The sequence below is a fragment of the Hakea prostrata genome, chromosome 1 (genome assembly GCF_041222555.1).
Source record: "Hakea prostrata isolate BN-2017 chromosome 1, UWA_Hpros_2, whole genome shotgun sequence".
NCBI lineage: Eukaryota > Viridiplantae > Streptophyta > Magnoliopsida > Proteales > Proteaceae > Hakea > Hakea prostrata.
In genome coordinates this window covers 17,776,601-17,799,788 of record NC_142600.1, presented here as the reverse complement: position 1 = coordinate 17,799,788, position 23,188 = coordinate 17,776,601, and the positions used below count along the sequence as shown (strand labels likewise).

Sequence of the window (23,188 nt, the reverse complement as noted above, 5' to 3'; positions counted from 1 at the left end):
CCCCCCCCCCTCTCTCTCTCTCTCTCTCTCTCTCTCTCTCTCTCTCTCTCTCTCTCTCTCTCTCTCTCTCTCTCTCTCTCACTCGCTGGGGATGTGGGGAGTATTCATATTGTATATGCTACAAGAATCCGGATCGTCTCTCTTATGGGATCACCTTACACTTTCAAGTACACATAAAAATAAGAGCAAATTGCACTGACACTTTAAAATACTGATACTGCACTTTATATTTGATAAATACAGACACTCCTAAAATTAAATTTTTATTGTATATATTAGTTTAATTTGTCACTTGAAAACAGTTAAATCATTGTTTATTTTCTTTGAATTCAAAAAATACATCTATCAAAATATGAAAAAAAATAAAAATAACAAATTGCACAGGCACCCCAAAATGGAGGCCTTAAAACACTGCACTCCACTTTATGTTTAAAAAGCACGGAGACCCCAAAATTTGATTTTTATTGAATATATTTGTCCAGTTTGTCACCGAAAACATTTTAGATACTGTTTATTATAGGGGTATTTTTTGAATATGAGCTGTGATTTAACTATTTTCAATGATAAATTTGACAAATATATCTAACAAAATCCAATTTTAGGGTCTCTATGCTTTTTAAACATAAAGTGGGGTGTCAGTGCTTTAAGGCCTCCATTTTGGGGTGCCAATGCAATTTGCTCAAAGAAAAAATAAACAGTAATTTGGTCTTCACTGACAAATTGAACTAATATATGCAACGAAAATCTAATTTTGGGGTGTTTGTGTTTTTCAAACATAAAGTGGGGTATCAGTACTTTAAGGCCTTCATTTTGAGGTGTCAACACAATTTGCTTTAAAAATAAATTAAAAAATTAAAAGGGTGAGATACACAATGGTACTCTAGCTATGACACCCCCCCCTTATATTCTATGGTTACAAAGCGTCCATTTGTACTCCCCGTCAAAGTCACTAACCCGGGTTCATACTACAACCATGTGTAATAGAGTTTGGATCATGAGATTCATGATTCTCCCAAAAAAATATCATGAGATTCATAATGTAATAAATCTTTATCCTGTTTGGTTACATGAGTCTGGAGATTTCAAATATCTAGAAATTTCAAAAAATCTATGAAGTCATAATTCATAAAATTAACTGTTTGGTTAACTGAATATATAGAATGAAATATGTGGATTCATCTATATTTTTTGTGAATGCACAAATATTTAGCATTTTTATAGTAAGGATGAAATATTTGGATTTCACCTCATACCCATAAATCTACATATTCATGTTTTTAGTGTAAAACGATGAATCCAGATTTTCACAACCAAATGAATATAAATCTCGCATTTGAAAATCTTTGGATTCATGTAACCAAATAAGCCCTAAAGTATCCTAGGGTCTTTTAGATGCTAATTTTCATTTTCTATTTTGTATATTTAAAAAAAATATAAGAACTTTTGTTATCAAAAATAAAAATAATTTAGTTAATTTTGTCCAAAATAGGTTATGGAATAAAAAATAAATATGGTATATTATAATGAAAAAATGATTAGGAAAATTGAGAACAAATCCTTAGGGTTTGAGAATAAAAAAATGAGAAATAAATGGATTTTCGTAATATATATATATATATATATATATATATATATATATATATATATATATATATATATATATATATATATATATATAAAATATACCCTCAAATTACATTTAGATTTTAAGTGGCTTGCACAAAATGAAGAGAATGAATTTTTTATCCAAAATCCATAAGACACTAAACCTATTATGGATTTAAGGGGTTTTCTATTCTTTTAAACAAAAACAAGATTTAAAATGGATACCATGCATTAAAAAAATAAAAATGTTAAAAAATGAAAATAAGAATTGATACCAAAAATGCCCTTGTATATGAGATATGTAGACCTTTCTTTTTGACATTCATGAAACAACATATTATTAGTGCGTGTTTAGTATGGCTTTTCTAAAAATAGCATTCTTTTCAAGAATCATTTTCTAACATTTTTATCATAGAAAGATGGTCTGAACACAATTTTGATCATTTAGTAAAATTTATGCTGAGACGTTTGAGAACGCATGTGGAACAAATTTGAGCTTGGTAAGTTTTGTTCTTAAAATGATTTTTTTGACAAAAAAAATCATTGTTACACATGAATGCAGAAGGATTTTTTTTTTCCTTTTTCTTTTTCTGTTTTTTTTTTTTTGGGTTAAGAAGGCAAGGAGTTAGCATTGTGTGGAATGAAATTTGAGTTGAGGGTCTCTCTTTATGCATAATTTTGAGAAATGCTTTTGTCTTTTAGAACAACGAAACAAGTCAAAATTGTTTTGCAAATTAAAAAGTCTTCTCATCATACACGAAAATTAAACTGGTATGTTTCATTTTTTCTTTTCTTTTTTGTATGAAGGGGCTTTCTCTGAGTTGGCAACTGGTACGTTTCTTAACAATGAAAGAACAACACATTTTACCAAACGTTTTTTATTGTTCTAAGAAGAAAATAAAGCTAAAAATTGTTCATTGACTTGTTACCGAATGCGCCCTTAGTGTTATGGGCCCAAATTGATTTTATTCAAACAATTTAGGAGAAAATGCACTGAAACTAAGAGGGAGGAGAGAAAAAATCTTGGCATGAATTCTATTCTTTATTATTTGATTAGGGTTTAAATGAATAGATACTAAGGTGACATGAAAATTACTTTTCTACCCAAAAATTATCCAACGTTTGTTCCAACCTTTAATTTTATTATTTTCTTTTTTCTTTTCTTTTAAGGTAAGTATGTATCGATAGGTAAAAATAGAAAAGGATAAGATCGGAACTGTTACACTACATTCTTGACCGAACAAACAACAATTTAAATAAAAAGACTAACAAAATCTGTAACAAAATCTGAACCTAGGGTGTCCAACTTCATCCCAACTCAATTCAATAATCATTATCTCAGGCCAATCCATCACGGAAAAAATTAGGAATTTATTATATTCAATTCTTAATTGGATTCTAATCCTGACCCTCTAATAATTAACTGTCACGTGTCACAATCCTAGATATGAACTACAAGGAATTGCGCGGGGGATTATAGAGGATGTAAACCCACCTCATAGCTACCAGCGATTCTTCTTGATCTTTTGATATCTCACATCAACCATTCAACTTTCAGATCACTACAAGAAAACCCATTATTGACCAAAACCAATTATTAGAGTTTTGATTCCTAAAACCACCGTTTTACTTGGGTTCTTAATTCTTATGCCTTCTGATAATTTTCTGATGAATTTTTATTGAAAGCAAGACCAATTTTATACCATCAGAAGTAAAAATAACATAAGAAAATAGAAAGAGGGATACACGATTTTTAAGTCCAAAATCAAATGTCGAAGGGATGGGAAATCCCAAATTTGAGTCTTCCTAACAGATTTACTACCAAAAAGAGTCCCTTGTAGATTTAAGAGTCAGATAATTTAGGTGCCTCTCTCTGTGGTCTCTGTGCCTAGACCCCTACCTGGCCTATTATGGGTGCTCAATGCCCACTATAATGGTTAAAGTATACAAATCGATCAACAGAGGAGTCAAGATCTCCATGATAGTAATAAGAACACCATTTGTTAATAATCAATTGGTTTGATTTTATTATATGTTGCTGAGACTGGGCGAATATAGCCTGCATTGGGTCTAATGGATCTCCCCAGATGCAACATGGTAGGTAACGAGAAATACTAAACGTCAGTATTTGAGGTGTCACCGCGTTTAGGTTCTGACAACCTCCAACATGATATACTTGGATGAAGCTGCTAAAAACCTACCCAGGTGAAGCATGCATAAACTCGAGTATTAGCTGGGAAATCTTCCTAAGTTTAACCTGTAGCTGAACGTGCCTCTTGAGTGTCAAGAACAAAAAAAAAAATCCTCTGTTGTGCAGAGCTTTTTGCTGCACTTTTATACAAATCACAGGCTAAGATTTAAAGCTTGATTTCAAATTTGTAAAGTTCAAAATATTCTTCTAGTTTTTTTGCTTTCCCAGCCTATGATTTGATATAAAAGCGCAATGCTGTGCACAGCAGAAAACGTGAACTGTAGATGATGTTTTCCCGCCATTTTTACTTTTATCAAGATCCAATTCCCTATTTGGTCATAATAATCATCTGGGTCTTCTATTTGTGTAGCTCATTGATGGATTGCGTTTGGAGTGATGGTTTTGGGGATTGCGTTTAGATTTATTTAGAGAAAATTGAACCATACCATGGCGTCACAGACTCACAGCTTTGATCTTTCTGATAGTGAATAGCTTCTTCTTCTTGTTGTCTATGGCATGTTTCATTGAGGCTCGTGATAGAGGACCTAACACATATCGTGGTGACGTTGATAATTTCCCTCGTTTTTTCAAGAAGATGAAAGTCCCATCGATGCCAAATAAAGAGGAAAAAGTGTTTGCATAGCAACCTCTACGTAAAAACAAAACCACTGCCTTGATCCAGATATCGATTGAATATTCAGGTACTCAACTCATAACCTCATTATATTTCATTGGTAAAATTATCTCAGCCGAATAGCGAAGGATTATTAAAGAGTTCCAACACAGATTACAAACATTGATAAAATTGGGAAAGTATATAGAGGGCCACTGACAGACAACTGACTCCACAGTTCCATACTGGTTTATCTCCCTATGATACACAAGTACAAAAAGCATGACCTTCAATGCTCAACCCGAAGCCTAGAAACTAATTAAGACTGATTGCAAAGATTCATTGGTACCGCTACAAAGGGATGAACCCAAAAACAAAACATACACGGCCACATTGGTAAAGGCCAAAATACAGGCCACCAGACTCCAATCCTTTGAGGCAGATTTACCTTCGACACCAAGAAATCCGATGGCAGCAGCCACAGCCTGCAAGTTGCCAGCTTTGCAAGTGAACCGATCAGGCTGGTGCTCCCAAATCACTAATAAATCCAGATTAGTGAATGGTTGAATCAAGCTCTATTTTTTACGCGCCTTGTCTCGTTTTACTCTGATCATCTTCCGACCAGACTTGTCAGCAGTTCCCAATGAGAAGCTTCCTCCAGCAGCAAAATCAAAATTACCTGAAGTCTGAAATGGAGACGAGCTCTGTGGAGCAACAGGATTCTGTTGGGCACCAAACTGAAAAGGAGTTCCTGAACCAGAATTAAACATGAAACCAGGTGTTGAGGTAGCAGCAGGCTGGCCGAAAGTGGGAGCAGCAGGGGTAGATGCTTGTACTGTGTCCTCTGCCATGCTATCTACCATGCTCATCTGGTCATTATTGGGAGATGATGGAAATGTGATGCTTGCATTTTGAGCACCAAATACAGGCTGTGATGAGGTAAGCGAGGGTGCAGCAGACGATGTGAATGAGAAAACTGGCCCTGGTGAGGCAACCAAGCCCGAGCCAAATACCATTGGTGCACTACCAGCAGTCGAAGATCCTCCAAATGAAAATCCCATTGCTGAAGTTGATGCACTGGCAGCACCTGCAGTCGAGGATACACCAAAAGAAAGCCCTGCTGCAGGGGAAGAAGTACCACCATTAGCAGCACCAGTGGTTGAAGACCCCCCAAACGAAAACCCAGTCGTTGGAGCAGAGCTAAATGTTTGACCGAACATCGATGTCAATGGCTGTGAATTAGAACTAAACAAATTGGCAGTACTACTTGCAGAGCTGAAAAGATTAGACCCAGTAGACAAGGTTGTTGAAGAACTCAGTGCAAGAGCAGTACCAGAACCAAACTGTTTAGAGGCAGGGGCAGAAGAACCAAACATAGAACTACCAGTGGCAACAGTAGAAGATGAACTCAGGCCAAATATGGAAGATGAGATGGATGAGCCAAACTGGCCTGAAATGCTCTGAGTAAAGAGTGAATCACCCGTTCCAGAAGCTGTCTGAGAACCAAATGAAGGCCCAGTGCCAACACCAAAAGAACTAGAAACATTATTTGCAGATGAATTTGTAGCAGTGCTGCTTAACCCAAAGATACTGCTGTCTGTGCTTGTAAGTGGAGAAGATGTGGGACCAAAAGGAGAGGCCAGATTGCCAAAGGAGGGAGCTGTCTCAGACTTTTGCTCCAAATGTGCAGATTCTGCAATGGAAGCTGTTGAAGGCTTGGATAATGAACTAGAAGGAGCTTCTGCCACAGCAGCACTGGATCCAAACTGGAATATAGGCGCTGAAGAAAATGCCGTGGGAGCAGCTGAGGCAGTCAGGCTGGTGGTTGTGGTGACAGCAGAGGTGAAAATCACATTTGCAGAACCAGTAGACATTGCCAGAGAAGGAGAGGGAGAGACTGAGAATAATAGTGGTGAGGGTGCAATTGAACCATTGCTTAGATTAGAATTCGTCGTAGAACTGTTAAAAGAGAATAGGCTTGAAGTGGCCGATGTTGCTCCTGCAGAAGTGGTATTTTTATGTTTCCCAGAGGAATCACCACACTTCAGAGCATTTTCTATACCACCTTTATCTGACTCCGCAGCTTTGGCCATAGCTTCTGTTGCTGACTCAGCAATTGTGGCAGGACTGTGAAGAGGCAGAGAAGACAAAATTAAGAAATGTATGCTAAAGTAGTGCAAGAAACCATGAATGATATTCAACCTTGGACCTTCAAAAGAATTATTCTTGATCATTCATATCAATAATTAGGATACCTAAAAAAAGAAAAATTCAACTTAAAGAGATTCTAAAAATAAGATATATGTCTGACCAACCAGGAAATCATACAAGTCTCTTGCCATTAGAAGGGTGCTAAGAATGAACCATTGAATTCTGAGCATTTTCAAGAATTTTCATGATTTAGGCAGAGCCTTACCAAAGGCAATAGTAACACAAAATGAATCGCTAAACCACGAGTTGGAACCAAACAAAACTGCCAACTGAATTTTTATGGGAAGAACATGGAAAATTTCCTTCCCCTTCCACCCAAAAATATCAAAATACAAGGCAACAAGCAGGCATTTAGGAATGAAGTTTCAATTTCACATCTAAACGCAACTGTAAAGAACATAAAAGTGGAGGAACCCCCACAACCAAGATTTCAAGCATCAAAAAGACACTGAGAAACATCATTGCAGTTTTAAAAGGGAAATAAACCAGCATAGCAGGTTTCCTGTGAAGAGGGAGACAGTTTCCAGGGGTTACGACTGACCTGCCCGATGCCTCTACTCTCAAGACTGTCTGACCACTGAATTTCAGGCCCGATTCTTCACTGAGACTGGATGGTGAGGAAAATGTGAGAGGCAGAGCATTGTCAGCACCTTTAGGTCCAAAGTTCAATGCTGGAACAGCTGTCTCCTTCCCTGGAACAACGTTATTAGACAATGGTGGTGACTGACTCAGAGCAGCTGGTTGTGCAACTATGCTTGAGGGGGTTGTCACAGGAAAAGCAATGCCAGGGTTCTTTTGATTGACCTTGGCACCTATGGAAGCTCCTTTATCATTGGACTTGTTCAATATTGGATTTGCAGGAGTTTTGACTTCAGATATTGGAGGCTTCTCCACAGTAACTGTTTCGATAGCAACAGCTTTGCTATCCTCCACAGCAGCATTCTCCAGAATTCCGTTTACACCATCTGTATGTGCACCTTTAGTGCTGTAACAATCATCATCCAGATCCAGAAAATCCTTCAAAATAAGAGACAAAAATTAAGAACAAAATACTGCAATGGATCAAACCTAGGTTCATTAGGAAAGACAAATACACAGTTCTCAGTTCCATCCAATAAATGATTCGCATAAAGAAGATGAAATCAGGAATAGAAGGTTTCCCAGATGGTCAGGACCATTGTATGTTAACTCCACATTCAAGAATACCGTAAATTAGTAATATGTACTCATCAAAGTTTAGCGGTAGCAAGTCAAAGCAGCCATGACAAACCAAAAACAGAAGACAGCTTCTGGAAACTAGGTAAACCAGGTAGAGTTCTTGACACTATAAGTGGGATATGTAAAAGAACTTGAGAAATTACAAACCTCAGATACGCTCATCTGGAATGCTTGTTTCCTCTGTGGAGGGGTCATGAGTGAGTTGGAAATTGCCGAATCTGCAATCTTGATGACAGAATCTTTTTTCACTGTAGTTGTTGCTGCACCGTTAGAATCGGGAGCAACATTGTTTCCAGAACTTGCAATCCTAAATGGGACGTTTTGTTTAACCTTGTCTAGCTTTGGTGAGACGGAATCTTGAGTAAAACATAAAGATGTACCATTAACACCATCCTGACTACCAGTATTCTGTACATTATCCAGCAACTTTGATGAATCCACTTCCTCCACACTCCTAAGAGCCTGTCCACGTAACATACTAAGTGACAGTTTTGCAGGTGATTTCTCCCTGGCGATATCTAGCTTAAGTTCTGCTGATGTCTCTTTTGGAGAAGGCACCAGCTTATCGAGCTGCTGTAAAATTTTATGGGCCATCTCACTTGACTTAGTAGGAACAGAAGCAAAACGTGTGCTGGGCACACTATTACCCCCATCTTCCGAAATTCTCATCTTTGGGATATTATACTTGGATCCTTCCAGCATAAGCAGTTTCTGAGTTGATGAAACAGAACCTTGGACAATATCAGAACTGGAAGCAGTTACATGAGTACGAATTGGAGTCTCAGGAACCAGTAAGCCACTATTTTTAAGAGACATCAGACTAGTCTTCTGACGAATCCTGCGTATGGGACCAAAAGATCCAATATCATTATCTAAAACTGAACTCCTCCGCTTCGCTGCCTGGAAATCATATCAGAATTGTAACAACAATCAGATCATAAAAGTGAACCTCAATTACAAAATGGTACTAAGGCCTTTTAAAGGCTTCGAACAATATATCAGGCTTTTTGAAGGCTTTGAACAATATATCCACCTGTTTTCCAATAGAAAATGTACCGTTCTCCAATGTCCATGGAGAGGTTGATTGGCCAGCATAGCCATCCTCCAAAGTCCCAACACCCTGGGAAATGGCAACATAAGATTTCAAATCCAATCAGATGAGCACACATAGAGTGGGGGAATCATATATACCTTGCCAGTGGAATGAATTCTGGAATAAGGTGTGCGAACCATACTGTATATGGCAGATCTTCCCTGGGATCTGGGGGTCTGATAACCATTTTCAGAAACCCCAGGAACACCAGCAAAGTGACCTGATGATCTTGGTACGAGTGACAGACCAGATGATTTCCTGGGAAACAGAGCATTACTCACTGAAGGTAACTCTTCCCTGAGCACCTGACCATGCAACCCCAACGTTGATGGCGACACTTTTGAAGGTCTATTACCCATGTAGGCTTTTGCAAGTTCTGCAGGTGAAGCAATCTCTTTTTCAATAACCTAAAGGGACAGTAATAGCATATGGAAGATTAGTACCACAGACATGAACTTTCTCACAAGGACAATGTACAAACCACCATCGAGCATCTGCAACTATGATAAATAAATAGAGGAATGGAACTGAATCTTGTATCCTACACTTGAATTAGAAACAGGGACTGATGCCTCTCCCAGAAATCTTTGGGTATCCAATCTATCTTTTGGCACCGGAACATTTGTAAGTTCCAATTTGTGATTATCAGATAGAAGCTGCGACGTACTAGGTTCATATCTTATGTTCTCATCTTGAGCAGGGATACCAACAGTTTTTGAACGAAGTACTTCTGTCAAATGGTCTATCTCAGCTCTGCACATTATGAAATCCATCAAAACCGGATTCTAGAAATGTTGACAGAAAAATAAATAATAATTTAAGAATGCATGCATTACCTGAACATCCCCCCCCCAAACCCAACATACCCCAAAAAAGTTCATTATATCAAATAAATAAATTCTCATAGGGTAGGTATAATAAGTAATCAAGACATCTACAAGTGTGTACAGCATCATCAGGATTGCCATCTTGAGCTAGTCCTTTGCCAGGGGTTAAAAAAGAAACATTCTAAAAGATTGTTTAATAGTAGGTTCCAAAAATTTCAGGAATTTATAGATAGATTGAAACAATCAACTAATTGGTGCAGATAGCAGTATAACAGATCCAGATCTGATATTCTAATAAAAACATAAAGCAGAAACATAAACACGGATAAAATGCTATTCAGGGTTCTGGGCATTTATCAGGAACATAACAAAGACTCTAGAACCATTAAAGAGGGTAGTCAATCAACTCTATTTAGAAAAGGAATATGCAGATTCAAGAATTTCTCAAAGGGGGTATTAATTAAGTTGTCAACAATGTTTTTGTTCCTGCTTTTTTTCTCCAACAAGTCAATAAAATAAAGCTTATTCGTAGCTTTCTGATGCCGCAACAAGTCAAAAAATGAAGCTTATTCCAAGCTTCCTACTGTTGCAGTGAACCTCATCTTACCATTACAGCTTCATCAAATCACCATGGATCACTCACATGTATTTCCCCCACCAGTTAAAACTGTCCAATTGGGACACAGAAGACTTAATTTTAGCCCATGGTTGGGGTTCTATGGATCTTGGGCTTCTTCTTTGTTCAATTTGTTTATCTAATAGTTCCCTTCTACAGGACAAAAAAGGGCAAACCCAGTGCCGAAGGCTTCTGTACAAGCAGAGCCCGAGGGAGCAATTTTCTTACGCAGCCTTACCACAGCAATTTTTGCTAAGAGGCTGTTTCATTACGTTGGCCTCAGGTTACAAGTTACAACTATAGTCCACCAACCATTGCGCCAGGGCCAACCACTCTCCTCCTACCAAACTATATAATGAAACAACCCAGAAAATAGATCTCAGATGCATAGCTGAGGCATCCACAAAATCATACTGAACTCATTCATCTTGGTATGGAAACCCAATTGGGTTGGACTGGTCCAGGGCAACATATCTGAATCAGTTTTCCTACTGTTTAACAAATCTTGCCCTTGAGTTTTGTAAAATGAGAGTATAAACACCAATCAACTGGCATCGACAAAATATCACTTTGATGGGACAACCATCCAGTGCATCTCAGGGTCAACAGTCATGATCTGCTAATTGTCGTTACCAAACCATGTCTCTTCAATGAGAATCTGATTGTGTGGTTTCAGAATTGGAGTTTCCATCTCAACTTTGATAGGACCAGTACTTCAGTTTTAATCAGTGCTTTTTTAATCCTTCTCCTGGAGGTAGTAATATGCGAGAGATCATAAAAATGGTTGCTGATATTGTCAAGCTCCAGAAAAACTGTTATCACTTCTTTTTTGCATTTCTCAGAATCCACCACTAATCAAAAGCAGTGGATCATGTTGACCAATCTCCATCCAATGACCTTACGATAACACACAACATCGTAGGATACAAATTGTCATTAATATCAGCAAGTACCCAAAGACATATTGTCAAATTAGAAAGCTTTTCTTGCATTTTATAAGTCCCATCACTGATCAAACGGAACAAATCATCTAGATAAATCTCCATGTACTCATGTAGTGGGTTTATGATAATAATGGGAGATTTCTACACAAGTGGGACTCTAGAAGGAGATGGTGGAACTGTAAATAGTGAAACCACATAGGTGGATGGCAAAATTGTAAATAGATGGAACAATATCAGTAATGTACACAAGTGGGACTCCAGAAGGAGATGGTGGAACTATAAATAGTGAAACTACATAGGTGGATGGCAAAACTGTAAATAGATGGAACAATATAAGTAATGCCAGAATTGTAAATAGTATAAGTCTATAAAGGAATGGCAAACTTGTAGATAAATGGGTTCAACTAAAAGTCTAAAACACAAGGCTGTAACGTATGCGAGTGGGAGCAAACTAGGAAAAGGTTGGAAAATAGGATAAGAAGGGATAAAGGAAAAAGTAGGGGCAATTCCGGAAACAGATTAAACTTAAAAGAGGGAAATAAATAAGAGTCAGAATTAATGGGAAACTAAGAAAAAGAAACAAAGCTTGTCTCACACAACTTGGAAGAATGGCAGAAGGGAATTTGCGAAAGATTTGGACTGCTCCTTGCACAAGGAGAAGGTTATGGGAGGGGATAAGGAGAGATGGTTCTTTCTATCTCTTTTATTTCCTGATTCCTCTGCTTCTTGATCTTCTCTTTTCTTCTCTTCCTTCTTTTCTCTGTTTTGTTTTTCCAAGTTCTGGTTCTTTCGGCTCTTATTTTCTATGTTTCCTTCTTTCCGTTTCTCTTTTCTGGTGAGATCACAAGGAGGCACGAAAAAGCACTTTTCCTAAACTTAATAGTCAAAATGAATAATCTGTGAGAAGTGATCTCCACTTCTTCCTTTGAGGCTCCTACTCTTTCCTCATCACTTATTTTCCCCAACTCATGAAGGCCTGTTTCTGCTTCTGATTCTCTTTGGTCTTCTTCTATTCCGTTTATTTTCTTCCTTTTCTTTTTCTTTCTTTTTTCTTTTCCGGAATGCTTCCCTGCTTCTTCTATGTTTCAGATTCTGGTTTTCCTCAAATCTCTCGGCTCCTCTTCTTCTTTCTCTTCTCTTTTTTTATCTTCCCCCCTTCAGTTTTCTTTTTGCAGTTGCTTTTTCTGCTCTGCTTCTGTTCTTCGATCACTCCTCCGGCACCTTTTTTCTTCTCCAAAATTGTGCATCACATGGCAGAATTAGTGGAGGAGAGGATATAGAGGAAGAAGACTGAGAAAGGTATGTATCTCCAGCTTTAACACCAGATAATGCAGGCCATGGAGTGGTTTGCTATGATGAGCTTCATGGAAGGGAAAATATAAGAATAGGAAGAGGCAGAAGAAATCACATAATAGAAAGAAGTGGGGAGAGGGGGAAAGAGTGCTCATACTCACTGATGCAGGCCTAATATAGCGCTGCAATGGTGAGCTGTAACGGAGCACGAATTAGAGGAATAGAGAGGGAAAAAGGGGGGGAAGTGGAACGGGGGAAAGAAAATCTCTCAATAACAAACAAAACTCTTCAATCTATTCAATCTGGTAATGTATCCTAATACAACCTATTTAAAGGAAATAAAAGACAAATCCTAGTTAAAATCAAAATCCAAAATAGAACCCGTCATAGAAGATACATACCAACAACCTTCTTAGCTCGATAGATGGATGGTAATAATCTCATCTCAAGTCCATCATGCTGGAAGGTATGTGTTCTTATAACCACAATGGTTGGCTTTCTTGTCACAAAAGCATGGGCATCCATGAAGAATGTGGCAGACTTTTCAAGGAGGAACATCACACTGCACCTGATTAATTAAGTCCAGCAACAGATTACACAAGCAAACAACCTTCACTACTTTACCGAAACACCGAAATATTGCCGAAACTATCGCCAAGTTTCGGCAATATGTCAGCGACATTTCTCACCATTGTTGTTATACCAATGCCTCAGGTTTGTTTTGTTGTTGCCGCTTGATCCACCATACTCGAGCTGTGCCTTCAGTTTAGCCTCTGCAAATAATATTTTCTACCCTCATTTAACCATACCATTTGAAAAAGGTCTCAAACTACGGATCCAGTCAACATACTATATTGGATTACGATCCCCACAAAATTCTAGAACATCCACCCTTGTTGTCTCATCAGCCCCACAATCATCATAAGGGCCAGCTCTATAAGGTAGAGGTGACGGTGCTGGTGGAAGGATTGGGGTTAGTGGTGTACCATGAGGAAGGCCATGGATGGAAGAACTCCCAAGTACCAGGGCCCACTTTCCTTTATTTGAAGCTGTTAATTAATCAATAGATGCTCGCATAGAATCTTTCGTCCTTATGGAATTGACGGTGGCAATAAGAGTATCAATTTTAGCATCTCAGCATCTATATATGTCTTATAAGAGTTAAAACTGTTGGACGCAACATTTAAAGTATCTTGCGATACGATATGATACTATCCATATTGGATACAACCGATACGATACATCTAGATACGTCTCTCTGTTAAATTGCACTAAAATACATTGGCCAATACAATACAATACAATACTAGATACAGGATGATATGTCTCTTAAAATCAGTTCATTGATACGATACTCGATACAGATACTTTAAACCTTGGTTGGAGGACTTCATTGTTGGACATCATGGTGAAGATAAATAAGTGTAGGTGCAAAGATAATGGCTAGATGGTAAATAGAATGAAACTCTATGAAGGGATGGCAGAAATTGTAAATAAGGGGAAGTGTTTAAGTAATGGCAAAATAGTAAATAAGTGTAACTCTAGCATTAATGGCAAACTGTAAGCCAAAAGTATTTAAGAATGGCAAAATTGTAAATAGGTGCAAATTTTTAATGATGGCAAATTTGTATAAATAAATAGGTTAAAACACAATGCTATAACGTTGGGAGTGAGGATAAAATTGGAGAATAAAACAGGACAAAGAAAAACAGGGAATAAAATAGAAGGGGCAGTTTGGGAAAATAAATAGGCAAACAAATTAAGAAAAGAAAGAATCATGGGATTAGGTTTACCGTAGGCCCTGGGTTTCTCTCTCCTGTGAAGACAGGAGAGACTCATGGAGGATAAAAGAAAGGCTGCGGACTAGATGGAGGAATGAACCAGCTGGGATGTTCAGGTATGCTCTGCCCTCTGTCTCCTATCTCTTTTCTTCTTTTATTTTTTCTGAGTTCTTACTCTGCCTCTGATTCTCTCTTCTGATTCCCCCCCCCCCTTTTTTTCCCTGCTTCTGCTCCTCTCTCAAATTTCTTGCCAGCTGTATGGCCCGATCTTCTCTTCTGCTGTTTCTTTTTTCTTCATTTATTTTTCCCTTTTCTCTGCTTCAGATCCACTGGCTCTCAGTCTCTGCATCTCTCTTCCCTTTTTCTGTCTTTTCTTTTTTGCATCTGGTTCTGTGTCTATCGTTCTCTGCTTTCTCCTTTATCCTCTTTTTAATAAGCTGCTGTTAGGACACAGGGCAGAAATTGTGAATTGCAGAAAAAGAAAAAAGGACACTGGGCTCTGTCAAGTAGGAATCAGGTGCAATTTTTTTTCCTTCTCCCCCAACCTCTGATAAACATTTGAGATTGCTTCAATGATGGGGAGAGTTGTAATGGTGATCAGAGGGGTCTTCAGGAGAAACATGGAATGGTGGGGCTGCGGTTGGGAGTTGACAGCAGAATCTTTTTTCTTTTTTGCTGGTTTGCTAAGGGAATCAAAGGGGGGTGGGAATGGGGAGACGTTGCTTTTATTTTTCAACTTCAGTATGCATGGCTAAAGCAGTGAAAGAGGAAAGGAAATAGAGGAAGAAAAGATGATGGAGTGGGATCTTTGGCTCTGATATCAGATGATCCAACCTAATATAGGGCTGCGATGGTGAGCTGTAATGGAGGGAGAATTAGAGGAATACGGAAGGAAGAATGGGGAGGTAGAACGGGGGAAAGGAAATCTCTTGATAACAACCAAAACTCTTCAATTTATTCACTCTAAAAATTGTATCCTAATACAATATATTTAAATTTAAACAAATTCTAGTTGAAAACAGCATCCAACACTCTCACATAGGAGTACTAAATCAAATAGAAGACTAAAATGAACCCTGAAATATTTAAACTAAAATACTTAATTAAAACCAACTCTCGTTGGACCAATCCCCACTGGCCGGTCATTTTGGGGTAGGACTAGACTCGATTGAACCAGTCTGATACTGGATCACTCAAACACCAGCCACGCTGCTCTTACAAACATAACTCAATCCATCGTATCCAATCTGCAACCAAATACAAGCTATTTACAAGAAAAAAAGATTTCAACAAATAGAGAATCCTAGAAAACTAAGAAACCAACTTTAGCATGGAAAAGATTCCAACTCTAACTCTAATTCACTCCTACATAGGAAAGCTAAACAATTAAAAGGCTAAAATTAAAACTGAAATAATTTATTTAATTAAGTCCAACTCTTGTTGGACCAAATCTCACTCAGCCGGTTCTTTCTGGCATTGGAACTAAACAGATTGAACCAGTATATTGATACTGTACCATCAAGTTCTGCAATCCAGATCTACCAAGGGTCTATAGCTAAAGTTCAAATTTTCAATTCTGACAGCCATTTAAAACTAACCCAAAACTGAAATGTTTTCGCAAAATGGTCAGAATCCCACTGAAAATTAATCCACTTCAGTGGACATCTTGAAACAGCCATTCCAAATTCCAACATTAACTTTTTCCCTGAAACTTTAGAGGTTGCTTATTAAGCATGAATCATTAAATTGGGAGAGAAAATTTGGCTTTGGCCCCTAAAAAATATGACAGCCATGTCATAATTCTGCCCTAAAAGTCTCCCTCAAAATTCACCACACGAGATCAATTGACTACTAAGCCTTGATTCTAAGGAAAAATAAAGAACAGCCAAAAAAGTAAAGCTTTCTAGCAGCGGTGGACCCTTTATGGGGCAAAGAAAAAAGCTTGACATTTTGACTCAATTTCACAAAATCCACTAAAAAAGGTCAAAATTACCAAATTTTGCCAGAACCTGAACTTCCTTGAGTATTGCATGATGTTTTGTTTGGACTCATGTCAGAACTCACTTATTTCATGGGAACTTCAACATTTCAGTTGAAACTTGAAATTTCAAACCATGCCTTTCTTCAAGCATCAGTTGTTTCCCTTATTTTCTATTTTTGCTAACTATTTAATTTGGCTGACAACTTTGATTCACTTCTCATAGACAACCCATACTGCATTCCTCACTTCATTAACCATCTTCCTTCAAATCCTACTTGATAGCATACATTAAGCATAACCATCTTCCTTCAAATTTTAAGCATGCAGCAATAAAACAGAAGTGTTTTCACAAACAAAAGAAGTTATGCCATGAGTATCAGACATGAAGGTTTGATGGCAATGATATAGAAATGTATTGTGTATTCCACAGTACTGTGTGTTATTCATTGAAAAAAAAACTTGAATGTCAGTGAACTATATATAAATCGCATTACATCACGTTATAATGATAAAAATTCATTTCAATAAATACTACTTGCCTGGTAAAAGACTTCTGCTTCAGAATTTGCTCAAGTTCACCGATCCCATTATTTTCAGAATTATTATTCAGGCTACCATTTCCATTGACAACTGGTTTATCTACACCAAAAGGATTCTGTGGCTGAAAATTTATCATAGAACACAACAATATCAGGTACAGAAACCTCTGATAAATAGTTCATACAAAAATTTGATCAATATTAATAGATGACAGGGAGATAGCCAATGATCAAAAGCTTAAAAGTAACAACTGGGAAGGAAGATAACTTTAAGTTTTTGGTAAATTAAGGAACGAATGCAAACTCTTGAGGAGATAAAGAGGGATTAATTCACATAGCCCAAAGGCAAGGTTTCAGAATTCTCAAGGGAATAAAATCCATAGAGCACAAAAGTGAGCATTGATGCACAGCAATTACCTGATACATTAAGGGCTCATGCAGGCACATAAATCATCTATTTGATCAGAAATAAAGCTACAAGAACCCCATTCTGGTCCAAATTTCCTAGGTCCCCAAGTGAGTGTGTGTGTAGCAACAACTCTAATCATGATTTTCCAGGTCCACACAAGTTTAATTATTCAGATTCAAATTGAACCAAAGATCGTGAGAGTAGAGGCAAGATTTCCCAAGTTATCTAATTGGATAAGATGTGCAAGTAGATTATCAGATTTATATGTTTGGAAGATTTATTTGATATCACACTCAGTATTGTGATCAGCATTCCCCAATCTCATCAATCAAAAACTTTACATCAAAACATTTGTGCAATAGGTTGATGGGAAGCATAAGACCTCCTACAGAACTGCACTGTTATCATAACTCAAGAACTTCAACTGGCTGTCTAACATGATCAAGGGAGAGAATTGTTCTCCATGTCTACCTCCAAGCAACAGATGCGTGTGAAGGATGGAACTACACTACAGCCAGAGAATAGATAACCATGTAAAGGGAACCTACAACCACTTTCAAGACGTTATGAATGATCAACAGTTCATTTGATGAATTTTGGTTTATCTGAACAAAGCTTTTGGTTGGTTGCATACTCTCAAACCCATCTACAGATTAGGTTTCATCATCTTATTCATTGATACTAAAACCAGAACACGGAATATATTACGCGCTTCAATTTTAAATCCATCTTTGAAGTCTCCATTGTAGTTTTCCAAAGTATGATGATAAGCCTCTAATGGCTAGAATGTATAGGCGCAAGAACAAGAAGAGCAGCACAGGATCATCAGCTGCTACAGAAGATCATCCCCAGCAGAACACTTTTAAGTAATTTTCTCAGTAGGGAGGAACAAGTGGCAATAAGTGAGTGGACAGCAACATTAACTTTAGCTTATGACAGGGACAGAGAATGTGGTCCAGATGGCAAGACAGGATTGGTTAGAGTACAGCATGTAGTTAGTAGGGCTTCTGGGTTGATTTAGTTGAACCACCTGAACCGGTCCCTACTCCACTCAAATTACTTGTAGGTGGGTTGGGCTTGGGCCCAGTTATATTTGAAGCATTGATGCTAGTGAACCATTGGGCTCCACCCATAAGTGCTGCATTGGGCCAAGGATTTATGGGATTTTGTGGGTCTTGTAACGCAAGATTTTTGGCCACAAGGGACTGGGCCAAGTCCATAACTAGAGCCAAAAGTTTCAGGTTCAAATACCCATATCTCAGCCCTAATCTCATCTTGTAGACCCGACATGAAGGCTTCATGAAGCCACTTCTCGTCCCTCTCTCCGGTGACAGCGGCTAGGGCTTCGAATTCTCCGCTGTAAGCAGCCACCATACTCAACTCTTGCCACTTGTCCCTCCCAACTGAGAAAAGTTACTTAAGTGTTCAGCTGGGGATGATCCCCTCTAGCAGCTGATGGTCCTGTGCTGCTGCTCTTCTTCTTCTTGCGCCTATTCACTCTAGCCATTAGAGGCTTATCATATGATCTTTCAAAATAATACCTGTATCAGTATTCGTTATGAGTTTCCCAACCAAAGACTCGTTAAATGTAAATTTAAATATACTGGACTCTGTTGCAACAAACTATCTTGAAAAGGAGAACAGCATCCCTCCTTAACAGTGAGAAATAGAGCCTTCTGTCCAATTCTCTCTTGCTTTAGGTTGGTTTTAATAAACTTAACCATAGTTTTGCTTTGAATTTTGGATTCTTGTTGTCCCATTACTCTTCAAAGTGATTGAAGGTTTTGAATAGGAGATATAGTTCTAAATAACCAACTGCATATATATGACCACAACCCATATAAACTAGTCTGCTCATCCATGTTTAAATGTTCAACGTAACAAGATACAAGGTCAAGAAAGATGTTGTCCAAACCACACATATGATGGTAAATTTAATGCTGCTAACCATCACATACTTTGTTTTTCTTCATCCAAGGCATACTAAATGACTTCTAAACATACAGAATTCACCCTACATGTGACTTCACCAATAAGTACAAGATTTCGCAAAAATGCTTAAGTAAAAGAAAACTATCAATCTCCCCGAAGTAGACCAATATAATTTTTTCCAAGATTCCAGTCATGTCTCAGTTTGTGCCATAGTTGTCCTGGCATCTAGGCAGACCAAGGCAGTAAAGGGGTATCCAAATAGAAGACAAAACCAACTAAGCATTGCCTAGGTGACCACGATGCCTATCTACCTGGACACCTCAACAACTATGGTGCATGAGCAACATTCACTATGAAAATCCATAAAATGGTGGGATGGATAGAATATATTCTCTCCAGTATTTTGTAAATACATTTTTCCACCAATCCCAGTTCCCAGGATCCAATAATGGTCATGATGACCATCAGACCTTAAATTTAGCCAAATTCACATGAGTACCACTTTCTTAGCATTATTATAACTACCTAAATTTATCATTTCCAGCCTTTTGTGATGCTTGGAAGTCAGAATAAGGCTTGTCAATCTGTTTTATGCTTGAACTCCACAGTAATGTTGCTCCCGCTTAATTTTCCTTCCATATATACTTGAATGAATTTTTTCCTGTTCTGTTAATTCAACCAACCACTTCATTCAGCATAACCCAGTGCCTAATTTTCAAATTTCATTTCAAGAACTATTTCTTTCTATGTCCCAATTCATATCTTCAGAAACCAATGATTTCTTTCATTCTTTTTCTTCAGAAGAGATGATTCAATTCTTCCCCACCTAAGGAATGCATTCACTACCGAAAATATGTGCCTGTGTTCCATACTTTGAATAGCTCCAGCCATGTTAACCTTCACCTAAGTCCCGTTAAAAATTTCCCTGCTCTAAATAGTTCAAAGAATTGGCTATTGAGTAGAGAAATATTTGCGTAGTCGTACATTATTATCTATCGCTTGCTTGTTGATATTGGTATACTGATACTGAGTTACTGGATTATCTTTGACTTGATATGATTAGCTTCCTAGTGGTGCAGAACTAAAAAAAAACAACTGCAGCCAGGCAAATTCATGGCTCATGATTTTGCCATCTCCACGTAATAAAATAAGGGTAGCAAAGGTATGGAACTGACACTAACAAATCATAAGGCAACCCAAATCTAGGGAACATATAGAGTTGAGGGTAACTCCCATCGATAAGGTACAAATTTGGTCAAGTAGAAAGTTCACTGACAAGACATCAATACCACAATTTAAGGTGCACCAAGTGGGGTGAATATCCACCCATCTTGAACAAGAAGTAGGATAAACAACATAGCAGATTAGTTTAAACCTAAAACAGAATAAAGCTACTTCATGGATGAAAAATAAGGGTATACTGAACTTCACTGCAATCAAGCATCAGGAATGATCCCCACCAACTACACAACGATAATGAAACATTCTGACTTACAGCATGAACTGTTTCCGAAGCTACATTTCTCTGTTCATGTTCCACCTCTGCTTAAAAACAAATTTGCAATAAAAATTAAGATAATGAAAATCCATACTTGCGACAAAAATCAATGAAAAAATAAGGAGATAGAGTAAAAAAATCTACCCAAAAACACAGGAAAAAATGAATATATAACATGTTTATATAAAAAACAAAAATATAAATGAAGTTGCCAGATATCACTACGAAGTAATAGATTAGATTTTAAAGGGGGGGAAGGTAACAGGATCTCAAAGTAGTGACCGTTCTGTTTAAATTTTGAAAGGTACCAAAACCGTTTCTGTAATCTTTCAACTATGTAGGGTAAAAACGGGGGGCAATAAGCGCTCAAATTCAAGTCTTCAAATGTTCATATCGGCTTGGTTACCGAGGAAAAAAAAGATGTTCATAGCGGCATATACATTTTTTATTTTGTTCACACTATTTTCCTTTGTTGCATGAGTCAAGAGCATTTTCAATTTACAAACCCTAGTTTTGTGGTATCGACGTTCACAGGACATTTAAAGAGAGCTCCTTCACTGGAATAATTTTACTGATAGACTAGTAACTCCACAGGATAAACTCTATGGGACATTTCTCTCTCTTTACCCAGGAAGTGGGAGCTACTCCATCCAGAAAATTTTGGTAAAGACTCCGAGTATCGTCGCTCCAACTACGGAAAATTCATTCAATTGAAGTAGAAACTTGCTCTCATCGTAGCATTGAACTCATGAATCTCCAACACTATTCGAATTTTTTAAAAAAAAAAAACACATTTTTTTTAATTGTCGGAATCGATATGAATTAATGGTTTGGCCACTAAATGACCTAGGAAGCGTCATTAAGACAGTTCCAAATCAATGTCGCCAATAGCTCAACCACAAGAAACCCTAAGGAAAGAGAGAAATGGAGAAGTTACCCTATAGAATGAGAGAAACCCCTAAAAAGTTAACCGACGAGATCAGTAAAATGCATAAGAAAGACAGCAAAAACCTGGAAGCGTCTCCGGAGCAGGCAGACTCTTGCGGAACACAGAAGAGAAGAATTTCTTTGCACTTGTGGCGATGACTCTAGAAGCTGGATCCACAATCTTAGAAAGCCATCCATTGTTACTCCCTGCTACCACAGGATTCCTGAGTGCACTCACTGGTGGTCGATCATATGGCGTTGCCCTTCGAAACGGCTTTTTTCGAATTTTTCCACCTGCTCCTCCTTCATAACCCCTTGAAGCTGCGCTCGACATGAAAGAAAGCTAAACCTTCCAAGCTCGTATGCACGAACAAAGTAACAGGGAGAAGGAGAGAGAGACGAATTAGAGCAGGGGCACCGTTCTATGATAGGGTTTCTTTTCCGCAGGCGAAAATGACAAATTCGTATTTCCGTGGTAAAATACTAAATTGGACGTGGATTCAACAAGTGCTAAATGACGTCTAATCGATTCCAATCGACCGACCCAAAAGGAAATGAACATCTATCAGAGAGCCAATGTACCCAACGCATGTGCTTTATTAGCGTGCATGCCTTGTGCCTTTCGTTTCGTTTCGTTTCGTTTCGTTTCGTTTCGTTTCCCATGAGCATGAGAACCTGTTTCAATGTCAATGATGGGTTAGAACGTAAAGACCCGGTTGCGGGGGGTGCGGGCTAATTTGGGATGTAGTGTGGCCTCAAAAATGTTAAAAAAAAAAAAATTTTTAATTTGACCAAAAAAAGAGACCTGTTTCAATAATTGACATTGGATCGGTCCAATCGGCAATTTGGATTGAAACCGATCTAAGTCGATTTTAGCAGATAAGTAAGGAAGATATTATTTTCTAGATATTCAAATTAACGAATAGTCGATTATTTTTTTTGACCAAAAATTAAAAGGATAATTAAAGATATTCATATATTACAACTCCACATACGTCAATTGGCTATGGGTCTTCTATCCCACCAAAGAAAAAACACTGACTATGTGTATAGGTATTCAGGTCAAATCTCCTTTAATTCTAAGCATTGGATGCAAGATCCAAAAGCAAACCAAGTCCTGAAATGGTTGTAAAATTGAAAATTTGGACTCAATCATGATCAGTCAGGTTCAAACCCGGATACGATATGGTTCTTGATTTGGTTCTTGATTTGGTTCTTATCTTGTTACTCCGTCAACTAATTTAAATTCAGTCATGCAATCTAGCTCTCATTTTTTGATCCTTTACCCAACCCCCTTCCCTTTAAAAAAAATGTTTTTATTTGGTTATGATATTCAATTGCTAATGACCTCTCTTCCACCAGAAGAAATTCTGGAAATCCCAATCTTGTCTGAAGCCAAAGATGACTCTTGGATTCGCCCTTGACAACTATTAGAAGGATTTTTGGGCCTCTGGAACATTACCCTAAATTTGAATTGGGCATTGTTCCTTAAAATTATATTTTCCAAATC

At 37.8% G+C, this 23,188-nt stretch overlaps 1 protein-coding gene across 2 annotated transcripts; it reads right to left on the bottom strand.

The window, feature by feature from the left end:
- Positions 1-4,328: 4,328 nt before the first annotated feature.
- Positions 4,329-22,137, bottom strand: NUP1 (nuclear pore complex protein). 2 transcript variants are annotated; one of them, XM_089167614.1, is made up of 9 exons: positions 21,763-22,137; positions 20,749-20,795; positions 16,913-17,034; positions 9,477-9,684; positions 9,030-9,338; positions 8,872-8,958; positions 7,986-8,738; positions 7,162-7,637; positions 4,330-6,536 (listed from the first exon to the last, which is right to left on the bottom strand). In XM_089167614.1, the coding sequence occupies exons 1-9, from the start codon at positions 22,010-22,012 to the stop codon at positions 4,985-4,987; spliced, it is 3,804 nt and encodes a 1,267-aa protein (XP_089023740.1). In that variant the 5' UTR covers positions 22,013-22,137; the 3' UTR covers positions 4,330-4,984. The 2 variants fall into 2 exon arrangements, with proteins under 2 accessions (XP_089023749.1, XP_089023740.1); XM_089167623.1 differs by lacking the exon at positions 20,749-20,795 and having other exon boundaries at positions 4,329-6,536; positions 21,763-21,970.
- Between the last annotated feature and the right edge of the window lie 1,051 nt (positions 22,138-23,188).

Bases quoted from the DNA above. Each gene is read 5' to 3' on its own strand.
- NUP1 (XM_089167614.1), bottom strand. From the start codon at position 22,012: ATGTCGAGCGCAGCTTCAAGGGGTTATGAAGGAGGAGCAGGTGGAAAA. The intron at 20,796-21,762 runs GTTTTTGCTGTC...GTTTTTAAGCAG, and splicing joins TGCTCCGGAGACGCTTCCAG to AGGTGGAACATGAACAGAGA. The intron at 8,739-8,871 runs GTGGATATATTG...TATGATTTCCAG, and splicing joins CATTTTCTATTGGAAAACAG to GCAGCGAAGCGGAGGAGTTC.